Raw genomic sequence first — 26263 nt, forward strand, 5'->3', positions numbered from 1 at the left:
CCAAGTACAAGGGGATAATCACTTCTCCTGTGAGTGCTGGCCACACTATTTCTAATATGAGTCAGGATGCCATTGGCCTTCTTTGGCCACCTGGGCACACTGCTGGTTCACGTTCAGGCAGTTGTCAACCAACACTCCCAGGTCCTTTTCCTCTGCAGCTTTCCAGCCACTCATCCCCAAGCCTGTGGCATTGCCTGGGGTTGCTGTGGCCTGAGTGCAGGACTTGGTGCTTGGTGTTGTTGAACCTCATCCACTTGGGCCTTGGTCCATCACTCCAAGCCTGTCCAGGTCCCTCCACAGAGCCTTCTGGCTCTCCAGCAGGTAACACTCCTGCCCAACTGGTGTCACTAGCAAACTTATTGAGATCATTGATAAAGATGTTAAACAGAACGCACGCCCCAACACTGAGCCCTGCGGAACACCACTGATGACTGGCCAACAACTGGATTCCCCATCACTCTCTGGGCCCAGCCACCAGCTAGTTTTATAGCCAGAGAAGGGAATACCAAGCCTACAAGGCTTGTTTGTGCAGCAGTACCAGCACTGATGTTACAAGTTTTTTAAAAAGCAGTGATGAAAGACAGTATTTATCACAGCTATATCAAGTTTATACTGTAGCAAAGAAAAGCTTATTAAGGTTATGGATCCCTCATCAATTCATATTTATCACCGTTTAGAAGTGTGCTTTAAGACAAGTGTAATTTAGTGCAGATGAACATTAAAATGTTGCAACAAACGCAGATTTTAAGTTCTCTCACAAACAAGACCTGACTATTGTACAAAGTGAACACTTTTAAGTAGTTATTCCAGTCTATGGCTTTTTATTGATGAGAACTGGATATTCAGAAAATAGTTACCAAAACCAAGCCTCTGAATTTCACTGTCATGCATGAATAGTACTGAAACCTCTTACAGACACTTTAGTTTTCATTTGGTAATTGCAAAGTTTTATGATAGCCTGCTTTAATTCACATGGCTTCTCTGACAGTCACCTGCAACTATCAGCAACCTGAAAGCATCTCCTGAAAGCACTATAGACTAATCTAATAAGCATTTATTCATTTTATTGTATTTCTCTTCTTTATGTGAAGTAGACTACCAATGCATATTTTGCATCCATGCCACAGAACATGTTGTTCTTGTGCTCCCCAGACTACTCCAACCCCTCCCACTGTTCTTTTCCCTCTCAGCAATTCACGAGTTTTCCTCCTTACCTCAGACCAAAGTCTTTCTTCACATAGTTTCACCTACTCCATCTTCCAAATCATGGGTTCCAGTTCCAGTCTTCTGGGGATTTCTTCTTTCCAAGACACAGCTCCATTCCTGAAGCTGCAGAGACAGGCTGCTGTAGATACTAACGCACAGACTGTGCTGCTTATCTCCTAACTAACCATCAGCAAGCACGTAATCACAGTCTCACTCTCCTCAGAAGTCACAAGCATTACACAGGAGCAGGAAGCAGATCTCATCAGGACTTGCCATGGTATATTCCTGACTAAACATTTTATTTCCACAACTATAGAATTATGTAAGTATTAGACAATATTAAACAAACCTTTTAACTTTAATATTCAAATTCAACACTAGTAAGAACAAAGAGCACAAATGGGAAACATTGTTTAAACTGAAATTAACAGAGACAAGCCAGTAATTAGAACAGTTCCGTTTTTAGCAACATCTGTCAGCCAAGGTCTAAAATCAGTACAGGTTCTGATGGCCACATTCTGTTCTTGCTTTGTTGGCATCTCAGACTGCAGTTTCAGTATAGTATACTACAAGCAGGTTTAAAATTATGTACATGAACAACGAAGAACAATCTGAACACTTACACTAAACAATTATTTACAAATCCTCCAACATAAAAAAATATACAATAGCCTCAAGGACAACTGAAGAGAATATCAACATGAGAGAAAAACAACAAGAGAACCTTATTAGAAAGAATTACAAAACATCAACAGCCAAGACATTAACAATTGCACTACACTACTACAGAGTCCAAATATTAAATTGGTGCATTATTTCACAATGCACTAGCTTTGAAAGAAAAATGCTGCCTTCACTAAAATGCAGCTTAGATTTGTTTCACGTAATTTTTTAACAAGAAGCCTATAAACACAATAATGATTGTTTTAATGCTACAGTTTACAGCAAGGACAACAAACTAAAAATAGCAGCAGTTCCACATGGCACTTAATTCCACAGGTTTCTAATCTGTGGTTTATGCAATGCCTACAAAGTGCTCCCAGTTGAATATACAAAAAAAATTCACAATAAAAGTCTACCTGACATCAGGTACACTGAGTGTAGGTGGCCTTAAAGCCTGTCTTCAAAAATTGATTCCCCTTGGCTCCAAAAAAAAAAAAGAACCAAACCAGTAACTATCAAAGCAAGGCCCCCTCCCTCCCTCTTAAAAGATTGTTAGGGATATTACTTCTTATTACAATGCCGTAACACTACAAAGCAGCACACCACTACAGTGGTTAACCCTGGGACAAAGTAACATCTAACAGTGTAACTGAAAGGCTTAGGGATTAACAGCCAGGATCTTCTATAGACAAGATAGTAACTGAGTCCTTTAACTCAAATGGTTAATACAGCTAATCAGCCGTATCATACAAGTAAAAACTCAGAAGCAACTCCTGGAAAACTAGTAACACTGATCAAAGACAGGACAAGAAACCAGGAATTGAATGCTTCCTTTAGTTCCTTAGGCTTCAGTCTGGCAGAGATGCTATAGCCATCCTGAGTAGTTCTTTTAGTCTCCATAGTTAGTATATAGTAAGACTAACTGAGCGGTTCATTTTCTTCCCAATGAGTCGAGATGGTCTATTTTGTGTTGTAGATCTCGTTGTCATTCTGTCAGTGAACAGTGCTCGCTCCTCGGCTGCAGCCTTTGCCATCTGTGCCTTCTTCAACTCCCTGCAAGACAGTGAGAGGCTCACACGCAACTGTATCAGGAAGGACTACAGGAGTAGCACAGCAAGAGGGTTTCAAATGAATTACAGCAGTTAAGACCAGCGGTTAAGACCTGCCGTTAACTTAGGTCATGCCAAGACCATTATCATTCGCACTCACCCATTTCCAACCCAGAGAACAGAAGTGGGGTGTTTGTTACTTGTCTAGATGTTCTTTTGAACAACAATGGAAGAAAGTGACAAGTTCACACAACTCAAGATTTTTTTAAATCCAGTCTTTTTTAAGTAGCTCAACAGTTCAATTACCAGAATACAGCAGGATGCTGTTTACTTTCTAGTACAAGAGGTATGATAATTCACTGAAGAGCTAATGACTGAGGTTTGCCCAGATGAAGCATTCAGCCACAAGGGAACTTCTGTGGAAGACTCAGACAGACACATACTTAAATGAACACAGATGGATGTAACTGGCAACAGACAGCTCAGGAAGCATCCTCTTCCTTATGGATACCCACATCAAAGGCCTATCACCTTTTTTTTTTTTTTTTTTGCCTAAAAAAAATTGGAGCCTAAAACTGCACAGCTGAGTCACTGAAGGTAGCACAGGCCATTGTTCTTGTGCAACGTTCTGTCAAATACTCTGTTTCAGAGAGTTACCAGTGCTCAGTCTGAGGACCAAGGATAAAACTTTGAAATAGAATCATACAATGGTAGGAGTTGGAATAGTCTGACTAAAGAGCAAAGTTATTTTTATCAAGGGTTTTCTCACACACCAGTTTTCCTTCCCTTAAATGCTGACACGGTAAGGATTCCCTCCATACCCTTTTCCTTCCCCTACCCTAAATTAGTCCTCAAATAATTTTCTCTACTCTAAGAACTAGTAATCTCACTTCACATCTGGACTCCAAAGTAAGATCAAATTTTACAAGCTTGCTGCATATTGGTGCGGGTGTATTTAGTTCTAAGTCACATGTTTAATAAGCTGTTCCCATTCTTATAAGCCAAAGTATTATTCATTAATACCCACGCCCCACCTAATCCTCCCCACATTATCACTCTGTCAGTTCACTGCAAGAGAATGCAATCAATTTTTAGTCATCTTCCCCCAAGATTGAACATCTGTCAGACACACATGTGCACACCTATCCACCACACCATTACTGGGAAATGACGTTTTACAGTGTACTTCCATTCTTCCCCTAGAAGTCTAATCTTGACTTCTTTCTACCTTTCAAGAAGGTGACACAGTAGAAAAGCTGAGTTTTCTTAAAAGGATTCCTTTTCACTGATGATAACTTACATATATGGGTGGCATCTTAAATGGGTGAAATGCAGGAGAACGGTAAAAAACTACAATGAAGCCAAAAAATCCTACCTGCATTATTTTATGTAACACTATCCCACACAATGTTAAAAACTACTGTGGATAAGTGTTGTCTCTAAATCATTCTTGGATTTACAGTTATAAGAATGTACCCTACTTGTTGCCAGGCCAGAAGTAGTCTTTGCCAACTTCCCACCTACATGACACAAAAATGTTGTCTTTATACATGCAAACAAGTTACTTCAGCAAATCTGTCCTTGAATAACCTGCACGAAGTGTCAAATTATTCTTTCTGCCACGTAATTCATAATAAGATGGCAAAGATAACCACCTAAGCTGGCAAGTCTGGCTACAATACACACTGTAGCAATGGCAAGATAAGAAGAGCAATGGAGAGGATCCAAATGTGGAGTTAACATCTTCATTCAAAACAAGTCAGTCAGAAAGTACTCAAGTGTTCTACATTCCCTCATAAAAGCTTACCTATAAAGCATAACATGTGCAACATTAACTACAGGGAAAGATTTGTATGATTGCTTCTTAAAATACTGTTTCTCTGAAACTATGGCAGAAGACAGGCTTTCCTAAAGGGAATCTCTGAATTAAAGTTTTAATTCAAAGTTGAGTGTTTGAGCAAGGGGTATGACAAGGTGACCTCCCAACACAAATGATTCTCTAGTAACCTAATGGAACCACAACATACAAGTCAAATTAGCCCCAAAACATTCCTGAGGTGACATTTAAGTGCAAAATGGCTCATTTAAGCCATGTCTTCCAACATGTTTCAATATACAGATGACTCAGGAAAATATCTGCTCAAATAATGTAGATGTGACAACTATACACGTCACAAAAGTATGCATTATGTGTGAAACGTGTTTAAAGAACTGTAATGTTTTGTATGCCTTGAATATCACAATAGTGTAGCTGAGATTCCTTTAAAGTACTAAGTCCCTTAAAAATTCCCAAGAAGTTTCTTCTATGGAGAAAGTTCCTTTTAAACTCAACTTTGTACTTACAGGCATGTACATGCACACGAATTTGTAGACCTCACGCAGAAACAAGGACAGTCTTGCTTTACCATCACTTTACTACCATATGAAAACCCGTTAGAAATTAAGGACCCCAAGGAACTACCTACTTCTGCAAGAGCGAGTTTTTGAATTTTTCAGCATTCAGTTCTATCCGGAGTTGCTCTGCACTCTTCTTTGCAGCAGAGAGAAGCACTGAATGCTTGACTAGTGCCACAGCTGAAGGCCTTTTCTCTGGATCGGGATTAATCATAACCTTGGGGGGAAACAAAAAAAACCAAACAAGGCATTCTAGTTAACGCCGGTAATAACAGTCAGTTACACTAATCAGTGAGCCACTAGTACAAGAGTTCTTACTTTTAGTAAGTCTAGTAATTCTTGAGAAAGCACTTGTGGTATTCTAGGTAGTTTTCCTTGTCGAATTTCATGCCATTGGTCCCCATTAGTTGGAAGTGGTTCAGCCCCAGCAGCACAGACAACAGTCAGAGCAAGAGCAAAAATATCTGCTTTTGGCAAATGAGTGTAGTTCTTTAAAAACAAAGAAAAAGACATTTACTACACATACCATCCAGTGTAAGAATAAATCTAACAGATAGCTAAACTATTCGGTACTGAACACATCCATGATGTTACATTCCCCATTAAGTACTACCAGTGTTTGAGGGGTATCACTTAGGAAGCTTTTCCTCTGGCAAGGAGGCAGCAGACAGCAACTGATCACTCTTAACAAACACAGCACGCAGATCCAACACCACAACTTTCCACCAATAAAACAGTTACCTCTTGTAGGACTTCATTTGCAAGAAAACGGCTATCACCTTCTTCCACTTGTGGACTAGATACTCGAGTTACATGACCAAGGTCACCTGCAAAAAGAAAAGTAAGTTATTTTTCAGAAGACAAATAAACAACGTAATTCTTTTGAGCACAAGTATGCTGCTTCTCACCTATTTTAAATATGACTCTATCAGATGACCAGTCATCATCATCACCTTCTTCTGAAGTTGTAGTTGGGACTGACGTCCTAGATATGAAAATATTACCTGAAAGACAGGAGGACTGTTACAAAAGCCCCATTTCTCTCTAATTTCTACTTCATCCAGTTTTGCTACACTTTGCTTTAGCCACACAGAAGTTTAAGTACACATACCCAGCTTGCATAGAGAGGAACTATATCTTAACTTGCTCCAGCCCCTCTGTTGGGAGGGGAGCCAAATGTTATGCAAGTCAAGTCAATTACACAAAAAGGACCCAAGATAAACTCAACAACGGTTAATGTTTGCTAGCCAATTTTATAACTGACATCTCTATCCTGCTATTTAGAAATCAGAGAAGAATTTACAGTTAGTAAGGCGTGGCTAACTGCCCATTTTTTAACAGCAGATTTCATTAACTGAGGAAGTTGTCAACAGAGAGTAAAGCAGTTTACAAACTTACTAGGTTTGATATCCATGTGTACCAGTGACATTGAATGAATGTACTTTAAGCCTCGGGCCACCTGAAGTAGTAGGTCCTTCAGTTCTGGTTCCGTAAAATAACGCATATTCCTGTAATTTTCACTTATGGCATCTGCTAAACTGCCACCTAATACAACATTGAAGAAAACAATTGTTTATTTCACGTCAAACAGTTTAGAATAATGGCAACTTGCTCCCAAAATTAATAGTGAATACTTCACCAAGAACTTGCTGTGTAAGATCTAGTGCTATATCCCATCCTTACAGCCAGGGAATACAATCAAATTATTTTTCTGCTGTAGTTGTGCAAATCAACACGATACCAACTGAAAGGAAAAGACCTCTCTCCCTCTTCCAATCTCTGGCAGGCTATCAATCATAGCAAAAAGCTTCAGAAATCAGGGCTACCTCCCTTTTTAAAGGAAACCCGCTGCTAATTTTCTCTATTCCAGTGTGTACTACAGAAAAAAAGAACAGTTTTGCTGCTCACAAATGCCTCATTGTACTTCCAATATTTTTTAACACTTTAGACTGTCTGCAATTTTACATAGTTTTTGCTTCCTGTATCTGATACGCCTTTTCCAGCAGAAATGAACACCAGACATTTGAGACAAGGAGGGCATGAGCTAGGTGTAGGGAAACAAGTTCCTTACTAGTGCCAGACATTTGTAAAGATATTTGTACATCTTCAAAGATAAATCTTTTGAAAGCAAGTTCAGAACAAGGGATAAACTTTACTTACCATTGCAATATTCATTCTGTATAAGCATATGATCATCTTCTGCCCAAGCAGAGTAGTATCTTACAACATGAGAATGCTGTCCCAGAACTGCATGTGCATAGACCTCTCTTAAAGCATTTTGCCTATTACAGTCATGAAAAATAACAGTAGACAAGAATATTATGTGGAGAAATAAATCCCATTTTAGCTTGACATAAACTTTTATAATATCACACCCCTCTGCCACCTCAGGTTTGTAATGAAAATCTTCATACTGAGTTCTGTGGCACCTTAAGGTGGATTTGTACTGATACCCACACAGCTAAAATTATTTACATTGTATTAGAAGGCTTTGTTGCAGGAAATTCTTGAAGGAGCTGCCTCAAGAATGCCTTCCATTGCCTACTTTCCAATGAGTAGTAGCAGCAAGCTTTGAGAAACATCAGTGCAGTTTTAGGAAAAAAAAATGATCATAAGCCAGGAGTATGACTAAACTCAGTGCTCCTAACTTCTTGTGTGTTATGTCTGGTACACAGTTTTCAGCAACTCAAACTTGGGAGTTCTATAACTATTAGAACAGCGTGGGAAATCGCAGGTTCGTTCATAAATGCCAAGAAATACCCCAAAACTGATGTAATCAACCTGCATGTCACTCAGCTGACAAAGACAAGGACCTAATCAGGAATCTTGCTTTCCTTTCCTATCTCAAACGATCACTGCTCCAGTTTGTTCATACAGTGTCTCCTGCCATTAATGCAAGTGAACACTATTCTTACTTTTCAGGTGAGAACAATCTGTTTCCACCCAAAATATTAGGACAAACATCTGCTGGAAGAAAGACCAAGTAGCCTTTCTTTCCCAGTACTGCACAGCATTTGGGAGGGCAGAGAGAAAGTAAAGCAACTTCAAAATTGTAGCTGTTTTACATTTAATTCATGTATATTTATACTTTTCTCTCAAATGCTTCTCTAGACACCGATACAAACAGCCATAGTTAGAAAAAGAAGCAAGAGGTGACTTTTAATAGCAAAGAATACTCACTCATCCACTGAGCCAGCTAAGGGTTTCTTGGACCGCTTTATTGCGTAAATACAGCCATCAAGCCTCTTCACACATTTAAACACAGACCCGAATTCACCAGACCCAATCTTCTCTAACTCATGAAATTCAGTTGCATACCGTGACTTCATATTACTTTCTGTTATCGTTATCCTCTGCAAAGATTAAAAAGTAAAATACTTTAATCTGCACATACACAAACTGCCAAACTTAGCACCAAGTTCTAAAAGTGAATTACCTTAGCGGGTCTGATAGTTTCATCTTCAGGCTCTCCATCGCTCGCTTCCATGTCCTCTCCACAAGAGCTAAAATTCACAACAGTTAGTTTTGCAGAAGTAATATAGCCTCTGTAAATTTACAACCATGTCTAGCAGTTATTGACTTTTAAGAAACCTAATTTTCTCCTTCTACATAAGTTTAGTTTAACTAATTGAACACTTGACATTTGTAAGCACAAACTCATAAAATAAAGACATCATGCTAATAACATCATTTGTTTCATGTTTCATACTAATATTTAATGTATTTTTTTCATCCTTCAGAAAAGGTTCTGTGCATAGCTCATTCAGCCAGGTTAAAAGACTGTAAGGCACAGCCTAGTCTATACCTCTCTGTACTCATCAAAAGATCTAGCGCTAAATATTTTTTTCCTGATGTCATCCATCTCAAAGCATATGGTGACGGCTTAAAACTATCTGCACAGTACACAACAAAACTTTAACAGCCAAAAGTAGTTCTAAAGATATGCTTAACAAAGGAAGACACAAGTTACTCACTCATTCCAGTGTGTTCTCTTCCTCCTACGACATTTTCCTTCAGAGTTGTGAAGGAACATGGAATCGGGAGTGAAGGGATTGATGTTCACGTGAGGTGTTTGTCTAATATCTTCTTCTTGCTTCTCTGATTTCCCAACATTCATAAACAGAGAGCCCACTCGAAGTTTGACTGAGCTGGAGCCTACCCCTTGTGCTTTAGAGAGCAAACTCTATATTTATTAAAAGAAGGGACAAAAAAAAAAAAAGACATGGCCTCAATATTGCTTTAAACACAGTCATGTCATGCTAGAAAGCCATCACTACAACATTGTCTAATCAGAGTTAGCGAGTTGCTTAAATGAGTTGCATTTCCATCAAAAAGAATTCTAAACAATTAGGCTTTACACTCCACACATCAACAGTTAAACACCAAATGTTAAACTAATTCTTCAAAGACAGGGAAGATTATGACAGCAGTGGTTTTCTGTCTTTAATCATGTTATCTAAACTTCTCAGACAATTCTTTGTCCGTGAAACAAACACAGATAAAACTCATGAGCCACCTGTGCTGTATCATGGCAATTTTCACATACAAGATATAGAAGTTAGATCAGACATAGGAAATTGTCTTTGGTGACCACAAATTTAGGTGGCAAGCTACAGTGAAAAAAACAAGACTTAATATTGATGCACAGATGCCTCTTTAAAAATCACAAAAAAGTTGCTCAACAATTGACAGCACTGTTGCACTGTCAGTTCAATATCAAAACCAGATCTTGTGGGTGGCAATTTGTCAGACCAGGTGTTTTTCAGCACATGGTGAATGATGCCTCAGCCCTTAGGTAAGGAAGTTTGCACCCAGTCTCCTACATCCTCGTGAGGATGTCAACCACTGATTTATCAGATCACGAGTAGGACTATTACCTTATCCTAGCTAGCTCTTTCCAAATAATTGGCAGAACTAAAGCCTAAACCACCATAGGCAAAAAGGCTCATTACTTGGAAATCTCAACTGCACTCCCCCAGGTCTGAACTAGCTGAAACCCTTTTAATCTGTGTGTCTCAGCACGCTTTTCAGTACTTCCACTGGATACCTTAACCAACTGATCCTGCAAAATCGGGAAATAACCTCTCCAACAAAACCTGTGTGGAACTGGGGCACTTAAGAATCCCACCAAACCAGTGTTAAGATCTTGATTTTAGTGTCACAGTCCACAAGACTTTCACACACAAAGCGTCTACCCCAACTCGATAAAACTGATGATAACCCTTTACAATTTCCAAATGTGTACTGCCGATCTCCACCAGCAGAAACTTTATTTGAGATGGAAGCTGTAGAAACCTAATTAACAAGGTTGCCTTCCTTCCACCTTAAGTCATTTGTTTTCAATCTACAGTCTATAGACCCCTAGGAGATTATCCTCAGGGATTATCCCTGGATTACTTCTAAAGGGCTATATGAAAATCAATGAAGAAAGCAAGCCTATTATCACTAGGTTTAAATTCACCATACGGTGTTTTACACAGGCGCTGAGTTCAAAAGCTTCCCAAAAGTCTGTTATTGACAGAGCTGAGTTACCTATCTCCTTAAGCTTTCAAATCTGTCTAATAGCATCAGCTTTCAAATCTGTCTAATAGCATCAGCTTCTCAGACAGCCTTTAACGCTTGATGCCAAAGTGTACAGACCCTCAACTCACAGTGGCATGTGGTACAACAGCAGAAGCACTCCAACACCACGCACCCATCTACTGACAGGCACCAGAAGCAAACTCCAGTTCGAGCCCTAACTTTCAAGTTATCATGGTACAAATGCCCACACAACAGTCAAGTATTTCTTTTAAGAGTTTAATATTCTACTTTCACCTTTTTTAAAAATATTTCCCACAAAGTATAGCAAAAGTAGAATCTTTATATAAAAATTATATATGCAGTGTAAAAACAGGTTTAGAGATATCTAAATACGTCTCGGGGACAGCCCCGCGCCGTTCCTCTACGGGCCGGTACGCGGAGCCCGGCGGGCAGGGAGCCCCGGCGCGAGCCACGCGGGGAGGCGGCGCGTGCGCGGCCTTTAACGCGCCGCCCGGCCCGGCCCGCACGGGGACACCGGCGCCCGGAGCCGAGCGACGCCCCCCCGCGCGTTACATAACCGTAACGGACGGGCTGGGGGCCGGTCCCGGGGCACACGTCAAGCTGCCGTTGCGGGCGGGCGGGGCGGTGCAAGGGGCTCGCGGGACGGGCGGCGTCCCCGCCGGCATCCGGGCGCCCACCGGCCCCGAATGCCCGCATTCCAACCGCCAGGCGCGGCCCCTCCCAGCGCGCCGGGGGCGGGCCCGTCGCGGCCCAGCGACCTCCCACCGCCCTCAGCCGCTCGCGGTGCTCCGCGGCAGCGCGCTGCGGGGCCGGGGCGGGTGCCTCACCTTGGGGGTGTGTGGCGTGTCGAAGAGGCGCAGCTTGCGGAAGGTCTTGTGAGGCGGGGTGCCGGGGTACTCAGGCAGCGGCGAGCTGGGCTCCTCGCTCCGTAGCCGGTAACCGCTGGCCGCGGGGTGCGGCGGGGAGCGCCCGCAGTAGCGGCGGCCCCTGTGGGTCGGCGGCGACGAGGGCGAGCCGGCCATAAAGTAGGCTCTGGGCGACTTCACCGGCGAGGAGCCGAACCCCTCCTCCTCCCACGAGTCCCCCTCGTCCGGCAGCGGCGCCGCCGCCGGTTCCATCTCCTCCTCCTCTTCCTCTAGCAGGGGCGGGTCGCCCCGCGCCGGGGTTCGAGCCGCCGAGAGCGGCGAGTCCGCCTCCTGGAAGGCCGAGTCCTCGCCGGTGCTGTTACCGCTGCTGCCCCCTTCCTCCTCCTCGTCCTCCTCCTCCTCCTCGCAGTCGCTGTTACCGCTGGGGAACAGTAGCTTCTGCCGGATCGGGGCGGCCGCCCGCCGAGCCGAGACCCTCCGCGGCGGCGCCGCCTGCTGCAAGCTGAGGAAGCTCATGGCGGCTCGGTCCGAGCACCGCCGCTTCGCTGCACTCCGCTGCGCTGCCCGCGTCCGTCCCTCGGCGCGCTGCACGGCCCTGGGCGCGGCGGCGGCTCCGCGCGGCGCTGCCCGCGGGCACGGTTCGCCTCGCGCGGTTCGGACTCCGCGGCTTTCCCGCGACCGTTAGTCACGTGGCGCGCACGCCAGCCAATCAGGCCCGCCCCCCCGGTTTGAAAGGACGGCGGGCGGGGGCGGGGCTGCACGCGACCGCGTCATGGGCCGCTTTGGCGCGAACGCCGCGAGCGCAGGGGGCGGGGCCGGGCGCGCCTCCCCAGCCCGGCCCCGCGGCCGCCGCACGGACGCGTCCGCGCGCCGAGGCGCGGGCGCGGCGCCATCTTGGCCCGGGGGCGCGGCCCCGCCCCGCAGCGGCCCGGCCGCGGAGCTGGCGCTCAGGAGCGCAGCCCCAGCCAAGGCGCGGTTTGCGACCGCCTCCTGCCACGAGAATGCCCAGAGTCTCCGCTCCCTGTGCAGGAGAACGGCCCCCCCTTCCTTTTAGGCCAGTGAAAGACGGCCTTTTTTTTTAGCCAAACCGAAAAAACAGTACATCCTCTGTTAAGTCCTGTGATTTAAAATGCAATCAAACACAGGAGCCTCACCTCCAGTACCCCATGCTGCTAGCAGTAATTCCGACACCACTTTAAATCGATCACAAAGGTCTTGGCACGGTGAATATGATTTGCGGCAGATGCCATTTGTCAGGTTGGCCCTGTCGCTACGGCTGTCACAGCTTTGCTTCTCAGCTCTGTTGGACTTCATGCTATTAAAGGTCTTTTCTAACGCTAATGATTCTGTCGTCTTGTATCACCTTGATTAAATGTACCAAATCACCTTAAAAGGAACCCTTTAGGTAACAAAGGTCCTGAAAAACAGGTTTCTCCAAGCACAGGATTCCCAAACAACCCTAGGAAAGTCAGGTGTTCAAGTTTCTGCTTCCCTAGGCAATTTGGGCTGGCACACTAGCCCCAGGCTATATGGGGGCCCCGGGTATTTGTTTCCCTGAGGGCTGCGGTGTGATGAGTGTGATGGTTGCACAGTGTGGCCCTGCCCCTCTTCCATCAGCCTCCTACCCCAATCCTACCCATCCTCACACGGAGAACAAAAACCTCGTCTGCTGAAAACGGGCACCTCTACACAGAGCAGCATACCCTGACTGCACAAACTAAAACACCTAAGGCCCAGTCAATAGAAAACTAAAGCTTATACATAACCATGTTTCTGTTTACCAATCTCCTGTCGCTGTGCCAGGGGTTGCCAATGACCATGGACAGGAGCAAACTGGGACAGAGTGATCCTCCAAATCCATGTAACAGCATATAACTATGTCCACGGTAGTGCCTGACTGATATCCCTACAAATTCAAGTGGTTTAAGGGTTTTGGGGATATATTTGTAAAGCTGGTTTCTGGTTTTCTTTAATACTTGCTTTTAAATTAAAGTATATCAGTCTGCTACAGTGAAGATTTTGCTACCAGAAATACTTATCTGGGGCAGCACACACTCATTCACAAACAGCTGCTTTAAACTAGGAGTTTTCAAGCTCAGGGTAAACTGTTGTACCCTCTTTTGTGGGTAGCAAGGGAACCCAAATAATGATGAATGGTAAAGAAATGGAACAATAGCTAATTTGTCAAGCTGTCAGAGGAAACTGACACAGAAGTGGCTACACCAACATCTTGTTAGGATTTCCTGCATTTACAAGTTCATCTGCAGCCCCCCAAAACCACTTTGATCAAATTGGAAGAATTCTGCCAAAACCAAGATGAAACCTGTTCTACATCAGCCAGTATAGTCATGAAATTGTCATGAGTTCATCATATTATGAGAAGGGTAAATGGAGTGAAAAATCAGAAGAGGAAGGACAAGTTGCTTATATGAAAAAAAGACACTCCAGCCACCTGTGCCAAGGCAGATGCTGGACAAATGAGAGCAAGGACAGGTCTGTGCTACTGCTGGCTTTTCTCTTGGGTCCCAGCACGTGACTAGGGACCAGCTCGCTTGTCACTGGTGCCCATTATGTCATTCCAGTGTTAATGCAAGAGTTGATATCAACAGGGCTAACGGGTCTCAGTGGTAGCACGCCAACCAGGAGATGCTGTCTCTGGGCCACTGACAGCTTAAAAGTGATCAGTTTAAAGATTATGTGATCTGGGGTTGTGCTGCTAACAGCTGCTGGTAGCTGGCAACTTCTTTTTTTCATTACAAGGTCCAGAGTTGAATGGGTTCTCCATCGAGGGGGGACTTTGTGTCCAAAGACAGGCCTGTAGTGAGTCTTGCCACTCTTTTTGGCATATAGTCTGCATGCAGATAGAGCATTTCTCATGGATGTGTTCAACCAACAGGTGTACATAGTAAGAGCAAGAGAACAAGGTGGAGGGCAGAATGGGGAATTAGACAGCATGTAGGATGTCTCCCCACAGTAAAAAGCATCTTCTGGTCCCAAAATCTGGGAATTTAAGGGAAGCTCTGAAGCTACTCAGAAGGAAATTATAACGTATAAATTACAAGTTATATTAAAAATCCCACAGATTTTGCCAAGCAGTCATATACAATTCAGTATTTCATTGTGACTATGAGAGCACATGGTTTTAGCAGTTATTACTGCCTCCCTTTTTGTCTGCCACCTCTTGAAATCTCTGCTTACAAAGAAAATGGCAAGAGAATCTGTTCCCAAGGGTTGTATTCAGATCAGAAATTTCCTCCAAATCATCCTAAAAGTTGAAGAGACAGACAAATTGCCATGACTGAAAACAAGTATGATTAGAATGCCCCATTCCTCTGCAGAAGTGAAGTTAAAATTATCAGAATAGAAGTCAAGATTTTGTACCTGTAATTAAAAACCTCAAAATGCCTAATGCACAGAAACAGTCGCTATCAATTTACGGGCATTGCTAACCTTCCTCCTTTTTCTTCTTCAGGGAACATGCAAAGCCATGAAAGAGGTACTCAGCCTTTCTTCAGATTTACTACTATTCATTTTAATTTTCTGTCATTAATATAATTTAAGGTATAACATTTTGTAAACATTTTTTAGAGATGCAGATAAAAAGATAAAAGCGTGACAAGAGTTAAGCTTAGCCACCTTCCCACTAACACCCTCAGGAAACTAAATACATTAAAAAAATCTGTCTGTTACTGTTTTGACTATACCTGTTTAAAAACAGAAAGCAGCTAACCCTGTCTGTCCCACAAAACCACTCTTGTACTTTCTGATTTTTCAGTCACTACAATGTATATTCAAATCTGAATTAGCTCTACACTAATGCAAAAAGCCCACTGGAGACGAAGCTTTGGAACATTGTGGTTTCTCCTGGAGCTTTCTATAGCCACGGAGTAAATTATGCCAGCAGATCTGACAAGTGTGAGGAAATCAGCCTCGTTTCCTTGTCTTGCCTCACTATCTGCTCATAAGTCTCTGAGCCAAACACTACAGAATTAAGTGGTAACGATGTAGAGTACAAAACTCTGCAGAAAAAGAAAATACAGCAGGCAGTCAAACTAAAAACTAAAGGCTGCTAAGGGATTTAAAGAAAGAGTAAAATTATGCGGTTTTGACAGTAACATGACATCTTTTTGTTATAGGAAGAATTCTGACAATCACTTGTGCCCTGAAAGTGTAAATGTTCTGTTATTCCTTGGAATAAAATGCTTCAAATAATCTAAACAGAGCAAAAATAATCCAAATAAAATCTTTCATTGCTTCAGAACCTGAGATTAATGGGATTTAATCGGGTCACATGTCCACTACAGATAAATACACAGACTTTGTAGGACAAAATCCTTCCTTGTTGATAGAAGCTTGTATGTTTACTGGGATAGTTAAAGTTTGCCTTGAATACAACCCTAATTTGGAAAAGTCTGCTATCACACTCCTGATAGTGTTAGGCGTTAACTGCTTACTGCTAATGGTCTAATTCGATTGTTAATTTTCTTTTGGCCAAGTGAACTTCACTATCAGAATCAAAAATGGCATCAAATGAACATTAAACTGCTGGCAACACCTAAGTTGCATTTTTAAATACCCATTAAAAAAAACATTGTTTGTTTCTATGCCTTATTTGGAGCATAGTTTGTTAGTTATAACACAAGAACTGAAGGTGCCTCGCTATTTTTTTGTCTTTTGTCATAGGTATCCAAGCTTTGATTTATCAATGGAACAAAAAATACTTTTGGAGGATCTGGTGTTCAAAAATATAGTGCTTTGCAAAAAAATAGGAGCACCTTACTATCAGTAACCAGCTAGAGTTTGAATTTATGCATCTGCAAAGATGCAGCATGTGTTAGTGTCTACCTTTAAGACAAAAATGATGCAGGCTCAATAAATATAACTTAAAATTCCAAATAACTGAAACAAAAGCTGACCAGGACATGTTACGCTTCATTTCTAGTCTCTTAACATCTTACTGCTTATCAGTTTGCTTCTCACCTTAGTGAAATTTCAGGTGTGCTATATTTGAAAATTAGAAAGTTTCACAGAACATTTAAACGTATAATTGAACAACAAACTAAGAGTTACTGGAATAGGTTTGTTATAACGCACTTGTACATCTTGGTAAGTAGAAGCTATAGCCAGCCTAAGGTGTGCCATCTTACTAACCTCAACAGCTGCAGTTCTGAAGGTATCAGATTCAGAAACACTCTTGATCACATGCTGACTCCTTACCATCTTTTTGTGGTGGCTAAAAACTGATTAAATAGCTTGCTGTCCCTGGGGAAGGCTCCCTGACTTGGCACTCGGCACAGAGATTTTTCCTGATTCCAGCACAGAAAGATCATCACAGAAACCAGAGCATCCAGCCAAATTACTGCCGGCACTAATGGGTTAGTAATTACTCCCAGCCGTAATGGGGTTATAAGGGTAAGGAACTAGAGTAAAGTTTAGGAAGAACTGCCGTCCAACCTCAGACATTTAGTGTATCTGGACTATCAACTCTGTCCTTGTCTTGTGTGCTAAGCAGACACCACATGCCTTTTTTCTCACTCTGCCCGGGTATCTCTGGTATCGGTCAGCTGATCGGTTGCTGACATTAATTATACCATCAGGGATTATGGCTGTTTACAACTTTCTTGTCAGGCTACAGGATTTACTCTTACAAAAACACACTCTTCCAGCGTCAGCCTATTCATGTGTGCTTTGGCATTAGCTCTTTAGGGTAAAAAACCACCCTATTGTTATGCATAGTGTGTCTAGCACAATAGGTCATCAGCCCGGAGCACTGAACATAATTGCCCCTCTCTTTTTACTATCAGGAGAGGCACTGAACTATGGTAAAGCAAAGGAAATCCCGCAGTGGTGACAAACTGTAGAAACATTTAAAAGGGAAAAGTTGATAGCAAAGTCTAGAGAGGTTTTTGTTTTACTCCTTTAAGGGAGGAGTTGGTGTAGACTCAGAATTCAAATCTAAAAGAAAAATTGGGACAATGAATGCTGGAAATGTGGGAGCTAAATTTTAAGAGGAAGTGATATACTGAGTTGCTTTGCTTTACATAGTTCCTCTCTCACAAATTTGAGTATGCCAAAGCATTCCCTTTGAGACAAAACTTTCAAAAAGAGGTGTAGAACCTATGGAGAAAGGACGTAGATTTCTACTGCCTTTGTTTCCTCCTCCTGAAATCCTTTTCACTGTTATTCCTATCCAACCCAACTTTATCCTGCTTAATCACCACTACAGGTCCTTCTGACACCAACAGGCAGCATCGGCTTACCAAAACAGCTCCTTCCACTCCAGTCTGAATAGAAGCTGGCTGGAAGAAAACCAAACAAACAAACAAAAAAATCACACAGGGCTCTGCACTCTGAAAACAGGTCTGTTATGAATACAGGCCTCACAACTAAGACACCTATGAATCACCTCAGCCTCTCTTTAAACACTAAGCAGTCTAAGTCAGTCTGGCTTATTTACTCAGTAAGTATGTTTTTCTTTCTAGGGGTAGCTAGCACAACGTGCAAGCAAAACCTTTGACTCCTGAGTTTTGCAAGAATAACTGGGGCAAAATATCAGTAACAGAATACTGCAACTTTTCCTGACTGGGCTAGTTCTGAATCCCTTGCAGGAAACCAATTCATATGAAAGAAGAAAGAATACTCACATTTGTACAGCGGTCTGAAGATGTCCTGGGAGACAAGAAGCAGCAAGAACTGAAGTTGCTTCTTTGCTAAGTCAAAGCCACCATTCCAGACACTATTAGCAGTAAAATTTAAGAAAAAAACCTTGAACATTCATGTCAAATGATACATCTTTAATTTCTAAAAGGTGGTAAGTACTAAGAAACTGATCTAGTTGACAGGCAATGAATCCTCCTTGCATAGTACATTTATCTCCATGGGATATCAAGAGTTACAACACTTCAGGAAGACTGGCACCTATGTGAGCAAGCAGCCTCAGTCCTATACAAAAGTTACAGACAACCCAAATGTTTCCAAGTTTCCAGAGAGTAGTATTTGCTTTGTCCACGTCTGTCCCACAGTACTGTATTCTTTCACTGCACTTTTCAGTTGGCCATCTGTGGGAGAAGCATAAAAGGCTGCAAACCACACTGACAAGAGTAAATCACAATAAATTAACTGAATTCTATTCAAACTTGGCTTTTTTTGAGGTAAAATACCTCAAGGTACGTAATTATGGACTTAATTCTTTATGTAAAATGTGTAACTCACAATACTTATAAAATGATTACTTGATTAACACTTCATCCAGAAGATGTTGAATCCTTCCCTTGAGAAGGTAAAAGATGAGGCTTCAGTTTCAAAAGTGCTCTCGACACTCATCTAAGATAAGTACTGAATCTTACATGAAGCCAAAACCTTGTAACTTGCTTAACAAGCTTACTAACAAGACAAGACACTCTTTCATATTAAACAAAATGTAAAGTTTCGTTCCACGGTATATGTTAGACATATCTACAACAGATTCTTTTTCCTTCACAGAACAACAGGTGGAGAGGAGTATTGTACTTACATCATCGTTAGTTAATCCCTTTTTTACAGTAACTTGATTTTCAGAAGCTCTGATTATCAGTATATCCTAGGTACTGAATGGTAGCAGCAGGCACTCAGAACTGTTGAAAATAAACTATTAGTACTTATGCTGCGAATGCTCAACTTGAAAATATTTCTCTTGAAAACAGGTAGTTTACTTTTTAGGCAAAATCGGTCAGCTGATTACTATTTTAATCATTCTTGTAGTGTTTTAGAATGTTTAAAATAACACTAATTACTTAACACACTCTATTGGAGTATGATCAAAAATTAGGATGTCAAAAATTTAAGTTTATGATAAATAAACCTTGGAAAAATTTATACAAGGCTGTAAATAAATATTTTGAACTTCAGGCTCGTTAAAAAGTAAAACAGTACATCACACAACAATACCATCCTATCTAGACAATACAATTTTGCTATGTTTTATTGCATAATAATTTGAGTAACATCTTAAGTAAAATATGTAAAGAAACAAAATCATTAGATTTACTTGCTTTAATATTGAACAACCAAAGTTTCTCCTTTGTACATAATCCAATTTAAAGATAATATAATTAGCACTTCCAGCATTAACAGTCTGTATTTACAATGAATGAGATGGGGTAGGTCATCTAACGAGTATTCAAATCTGTATGAAACAAGGTACACGAAGATTTACAGTAGGCTCAAAATCCAAGACTTTTCCATTTATGGAATGCAATTTAAAAGGCTTTGTGGTCTTTATTACTTGTTAAGGGTTCCTGAAATGATGATTTTTAATAGTATCTTAAACATTTGAAATCTTCAGTAATGCCTTCATTATTTGTACACGACATTAAAAATTCATTCCAATACTCGTATTTAACTTTTCACTTGCTTGTAGATCAGTCTGAAATCAGATGAAAGGATAACAAGGAAATTTACTATATAATCCTAATTCCATATTCCTGAATATACAACAGTTGGAAGTAGATGATGTCAATCCAAGGGTTATGTACACATACTTAGAAAATGTTCTTCGCTCTTGCATAAAATGTGTACACAGTATCAACAAGCAGGGAACTTCAAAGTTTTTATGGGTTGCTGCTGGCATGGACCTTTGTTGATTGAAAATAGAATACCTTGCACTCTATTGTACTGGTAGCAGTTTTAGAAGTTAATCATCAATCCCTGGTGTTTCACCCTGTTGTATTCTGGAGGCTATTCGAATGGCTTCTTCCAGAGACTGTTGTTCTCCAAGCTGAAACAAATGCATTTAAACATACATAAATCCAAAATATCATCTATAGATATAAATGTGTAAAAGAAATAAAGATAAAACCAAAGATCTAGATATTAATTAATACTTTATCAAAAAAAGTGTGATTCGTATTGTCACACCTCTTCTGGGTAATATATACTAGCAGCTATCTAATCAGCATGACAATTAAGATACAAGATTAAACTGAGTTTCTGTGAGTCTACTAAATGAATTTTCTTCAAAGAACTGCTGCATGGTAAACATTTCATGACACACAAAGCAGATGATATTTCAACTTGGCAGATATAACAAAGCAAAGATAAGGTTTTCAAAAGTCAGCAAACAAACACCTTTCTTTTTCTCAAGTTTCTTGCAGAAAGTCATGTCTTTAGAAGACCATATGACATTAACATATACAAAAAAAGGTGTATATTTATTGCAGAATCCTGCCTGTGTAAGAGAGTAGTCATGATGACACTGTTCAACTCCATAGCAGTTTAGAAAGGAAATGATCATATAGTTGCAACTATAAGGTCATCAAGGTATCTGACACTATCAGAAGCAACTATCTTCAGGCAACCCTGAATAAAGTCAACTGGACACATTTCTTGAGTTTTATAATATGTACACCATGCACATATATCCAGTGATGGAAACTCAGAAGACAACCTCAATCTAACTAAAATGTAAAGCTGACCATTACCTCTTGGCTCAGAAGGAATTGTAGGAGAGTGTGAAAAGTAAAACCCAATTGTCTGACAGATGGATAAACCTAATGACACAGTTCTGAATATCCCTTGCAGTTTGTTTTCAGTCACTTGATATCACGATCTGGTGCCAGTCAAATCAATTAGAGCTGTATAATCACCTCCTTAGGACTTCAATCTGTCTATCAGGCCACTGTTTCATCAGTATTTAGAAAACGAATGGTTTAATTTATTACTATCAAGGTACAAAAGAGAAACAATCAAGAATCCAGGAATAATCCATAATATTTTAATTTTGAATTCTCTCTTTTCTATTTGTATTGTATATTTTAAGTTTAGTCAATATAAAGGTACTTTACAAAAAGCCTAACTGCCGTTAACAAAAGAGGAGCATGTGCAGAGGGTCCCTAAGTTTTCCTTTCATTTAAAGGACAAACTGCTGAGGGTGCAAGTTACTTTTTCTTCTTCCTTTCATGCAAACAATTGCATTCTGATATGCCTTCTCTTACATGCAGGTTTGATTACTGCCAACTTAGCTCAAAAGACAGGCACTCAGAATTAAGAGCTTTTTGACTTTCATTGCTCATCAATCAGCACATGACCTGGTATCTTCCACTTAAACCAAGGGGAAAATAACCATCTCTCATTCCTGTTTGAATATATTAACCCAATTCCTTTCAATATGAGCTCTTCAGAGAGTACTGTGCATATGCACATACAGACTACAGCATTAATCCTTAGATTCAAATGATCAAAGGTTTTGATCTCATATTAGTTTCAGCAAATAGAAACCGTTTGAAGGAATTACTTGCTGTTACTTCCACATGCAAAGTGTATCTTACACCCAGAAATTGAATTTGTGAGTTCATTTTCTGCATATTTTTTCCTATGTGAATCTATTTCAAAGAACTTTCCAAAAACACATATTAATTTACACTGCTTAATACTATTTTGCTTAGAGACTCTTTTGAGCTTCTCCTCTCTGCATAGCTATACTGATGTCCCTTTCTGTTGGTGTTTGCCAGAGCTAAGGCCCATCATCATACAAACCACAATCCAGACAGTTGCATATATTCAGCTCTCCTGGAAGACATTTCTGATTCTTAATCCTTCTACATAACCATTTACCCTCTTTTTTGCTATTGGCATTTCAAGGTTCAAATAACACAAATTCGGTAGTTTTATCCATAGAAGTACATAGCAATTTGCCCTTTGAGAGTTTGGCTTTATGTGTATCAGTTCTATATGTAATGCTGAAGAATGAATGAAAGTGCTTTTCCACTGAAAATCTGTGACTCTATAAACAACTAAGCTGACCTGAAGTTTGGCCCTCTCTGACCTCCCCCTTTCCTGGAAGTTCTACAGGTACATTTGGAAAATCAGGTGCTTATTATTCCTTTTCCTAATCCTATGAATTATTTAAAATATGAAGTCCTACGGTTATGATCTGTTTTTTCAGGGAAGCCAAGCTGATTCAAATCGTGTTGTCATATGACTAGGAGCTTCTTGCTCTAGAAGCAAGATGCACTCCAAAAAACATTTATCACTCTCTTACCTGTACTGCAATTTGTGTTCCATTGGATGTAGCTAACAATGTAACAGGTCTAGTTTCTGTAGTCACTAAATGGTGCCCGTGTTGCTGATGTCCTATTTCTGATGAGGCACTATGAAATGCTGCCAAATCTTGAGCTACAATAGCAACCTTAAAGACGAAAGGAAGAGAATCAATTGGATTACAGATCTGTTACCATTACTGACCTTATGCAACGGTTACCTTTAAAGTTAAATTCAAAGCTGTGATTATTCATGACCATAATTTTATAGTGCAAAAGACATTTTTTTAAAGAAAGGTTGCCACTACTGTGTTCTCAGTTATCTATTAGCTCTCCAAATATTGATATCCTCAGAACTGTGCAGAAGCTCTATAAATGTGCCTATAAGCCTGTGATTATTTATAAATAAAGTTATACATGCCTACAATTATTTATAGATACAATAGAATGCATTTTAACTTAAAGATTAAAACGATATCACTATATTTATTCTAAAACAGTTAGCTATTGTATTTGTATACTGAAAACAAGCCTACAAATACATACTTACACAATGTTTCCTCTCTGCCAAATAAATTACAGTCTCATACAACATTAAGTGATAAAGTTAAGATTTCATACTGGATTCTCCTCTTAGCTCTGCCACACGCACTTGCTAGGTGATTTTGGGGAAAACACCATTAGTGGGTCTTATTTTATATATATCTAAATTAATTCTTGCTCTGGTACCTCAGAAGTTTTACTTGCTGCCCAAGTATTGTTTATAAAACATTCTGTCATATGTTAATGTATAGCACTGGAATAGAACACATGATACTTTTATGAGGGAAATGCTACAGCCAGGTGTTGAAAACTGCTTTACTTTGACAAATCTACACAAATAGATAGAATTATGCTGGTTTGGGTGTCTTTTATATCATGTTCTAAAGGAAGATTACACATGTATGCAGGACAATGTCTTACCTGCTGTCCTTCAGTGCCTTCTGCAGTAACCATTGCTACGGAATGTGTTCCTGCAGAAGAGATGACTGCATCGTGGGCAGGGACTGTGATGGTGGTGCCATCTTGTGTTACCATAGTGATAGTATTGCCAATGGCCTGCATATCTGCCTGGGATATGTTCACCTGAAACACAAAATAATTCTTGAAGTAAAAAACAGAGAAGGTTTGATTGCTGCTCAAGTTTTTAAGTAAGGTTTCCAAAAGCCGATGATACGCATTTGAAGTGTACCAGCATTTATCAAACAAATTCCTGCTAGTTGGTTCAGTGGAAGTCCTCTTGCTAGTTCAATTTCTTCATTGAGCAAAAGAGCAACTCATTCACAATTCACAGGAAAAAATATTTTAAGCCATGTTCACAAGTAACATACTGGCCAAAAGATGTAGTAGCTGTTATTCCACTTTCTGACCGGTGTGCTTGTGCATTCCTTGAGACTCACCATCACACTTTCGGTCAGGTCCCCATCTGGGACAAAGAGCCCTCATCACATTCATCTTACTGATTTGGAGCTAGTATTCCATGACCTTTCAGACATACTTATCTGTTTACAGACCTCCACGTTAAACAGTCCATATCCCAAATAACTGCATGACAGATTATCTATGCATGTGTATTACATAATGGACAATGTGACTCCAGGTAGTACCACCTGACATTCTTTTATCTTAATGGAAATACTGAAGAATTTAAACCATGAATAAACAATTCATTCAAAATTAATGGCATAAATTGCAGATGTCTCCATATAAATGCATTAGAGCATCAGATACGTGATTTGCTGTCTGATTTACAAAGTAATAAAACATCTCAGAACTTAAGTCAAGCCAAAGGACAAATAAATGTGAGACCTTCCCATCAAAGCTTATACAGATCTCCACTTCAGAGGGTAAAATGCCAGTTCCTTAGTATTGTTTCAATGTTCAGGGCTGGCAATACAACAGCTCCCTTTAATATTTCACATACAATTTGAATTTAGAACATATCTTACATATGCTACTGACATTTCACCTATCTTTCCAGCTGAGATAGGAAATCTTCCCTATATGCCTTTGCTATATTGCCATGGTTAAATCAAGAGTTGTGTTGAAACCCTCTCCCAGTGAAATTTCATTTGGAATTCATAAAAGAAAAATATCTAGAGGAGTCCTTAAAAAATGTACCCATAGGAATTCCAAGTAGAAGTAGTATCAAAGCATTCATTATGTTACAAATGTAGAAACTGCACACTACCAGTTGCCTTGTAAGGCAGGCACAGAGACTAGAAAGACTCCCTTCCCCTCTCTCCAAAAATTTAAGTATTTACACACAAGACACCAGTGAAGATGACCATCAGATATTAGTCAAATAATCAAGGATTTCTGAGATAACTCAGAAACTTAGGCTGTACATAACAATTACTAAAATATCCTGTGCCTACTTGAAGGGTGACAATGGTAACAGTCAATTAACAGCCAATAAATCTAGTTTTGCATTAATAAAGTTTCAGATGTCAGAAAAATGAGGTTTAATTTAGGTATTCCAGGGAACGCTCAACCCTAAACATATCCTGACCCAACTCCAAAGAAGATTCTTTCCTTAAGAAACACATGTAGATATATATCAAGAATCCTAACTGATTTTAGAAAGCACATGGAGTATCTGCAAACACTTGCCTCAATTCTCAACATGTTTTTGTCAGTGTTACTTACATGTTGGGTTCCATCCTGGGATATTAACGCTACTTGTTGACCTAATCCTGACTGAGTAACTGTAGCAACCTGTGCAGAAATTACATCTTCTCCCTCTACACCGGTCACATAGGTTATCTGGGAGCCTTTGAGAACATCTTCACCTTGACCTATTTGATAGAAAGAAGGCAAGAGGTTGGTTTACTTATCCTAAATTTTCTCAGGAAAGCAAATGACAAGGATTAAGTGCCAGTCTGGTTTGAAGGTTTTAAATACTCCAATGGAAAAAAATAATGGAAAGATGAGAAAAAGAAAAGCAGAAAAATATCAAAAGCAAGTCAGAATGTCTGTTGTTTTGCGAACATAGGGTACAATCTTTTAGCAATGAGTTTTAACACACATAAAGACTACACGTTAAGAAAATATACATTTAGTTTATAAGCAAATATTAAAATGGTGACAATGTGACTATTCAGTTCATAAATGTTAACCTCTCTATACAAGAGGCTCTATATAAACACAACTGGCAGCTTTTCAAGAGTTATTAATTAACAAACATACAGAAGGACACAGTGATACCTTTGTGTGAAGATTTAAGTAAGTTCATTATCTTAATAAATGTTTAACCTCAGCATCCAAATCTTATCATTTCCTTTAACGAAGGAATTAAACTATAGCAAATCTGCTTGAGGCACATTCAGTGCAGTTTTCCACATACATGTAGTGAAACATCTTATCTGACCGAAACAGTTTGCACACCTATTTCCTCACAGGATTCAATACTCATGACAACATGAAAAACATATTCTAAGGAATGAATTCAGCACATGAGCTTATTTTCATCTTTGCCTCTAGGGCA

At 40.4% G+C, this 26263-nt stretch overlaps 2 protein-coding genes across 6 annotated transcripts in view; both read right to left on the bottom strand.

The window, feature by feature from the left end:
* Positions 1-1589: 1589 nt before the first annotated feature.
* Positions 1590-17997, bottom strand: WEE1 (WEE1 G2 checkpoint kinase). 2 transcript variants are annotated; one of them, XM_061999116.1, is made up of 11 exons: positions 17983-17997; positions 9287-9495; positions 8749-8815; positions 8493-8665; positions 7473-7594; positions 6711-6857; positions 6221-6316; positions 6054-6139; positions 5631-5801; positions 5384-5529; positions 1590-2922 (listed from the first exon to the last, which is right to left on the bottom strand). In XM_061999116.1, exons 2-11 carry the CDS (start codon positions 9427-9429, stop codon positions 2772-2774), a joined length of 1302 nt encoding a protein of 433 aa, XP_061855100.1. In that variant the 5' UTR covers positions 9430-9495; positions 17983-17997; the 3' UTR covers positions 1590-2771. The 2 variants fall into 2 exon arrangements, with proteins under 2 accessions (XP_061855100.1, XP_061855098.1); XM_061999114.1 differs by lacking the exon at positions 17983-17997 and adding an exon at positions 11684-12362.
* A 1741-nt stretch (positions 17998-19738) lies between these two features.
* Positions 19739-26263, bottom strand: part of ZNF143 (zinc finger protein 143) — a 34522-nt gene continuing 27997 nt past the window's right edge. For 2 of the 4 annotated variants that reach the window (XM_061999117.1, XM_061999119.1), the window contains exons 13-16: positions 25426-25574; positions 23701-23862; positions 22740-22886; positions 19739-20477 (exon numbers count right to left, since the gene is read on the bottom strand). In XM_061999117.1, the coding sequence (XP_061855101.1) occupies positions 20394-20477; positions 22740-22886; positions 23701-23862; positions 25426-25574 (542 nt within the window). In that variant the 3' untranslated portion in view covers positions 19739-20393. The remainder of the gene's footprint in view (positions 20478-22739; positions 22887-23700; positions 23863-25425; positions 25575-26263) is intronic. The other 2 variants (XR_009819017.1, XM_061999118.1) reach the window with 2 other exon arrangements.

The sequence above is a fragment of the Colius striatus genome, chromosome 7, assembly GCF_028858725.1.
Source record: "Colius striatus isolate bColStr4 chromosome 7, bColStr4.1.hap1, whole genome shotgun sequence".
In the NCBI taxonomy this organism is placed as follows: Eukaryota; Metazoa; Chordata; class Aves; order Coliiformes; family Coliidae; genus Colius; species Colius striatus.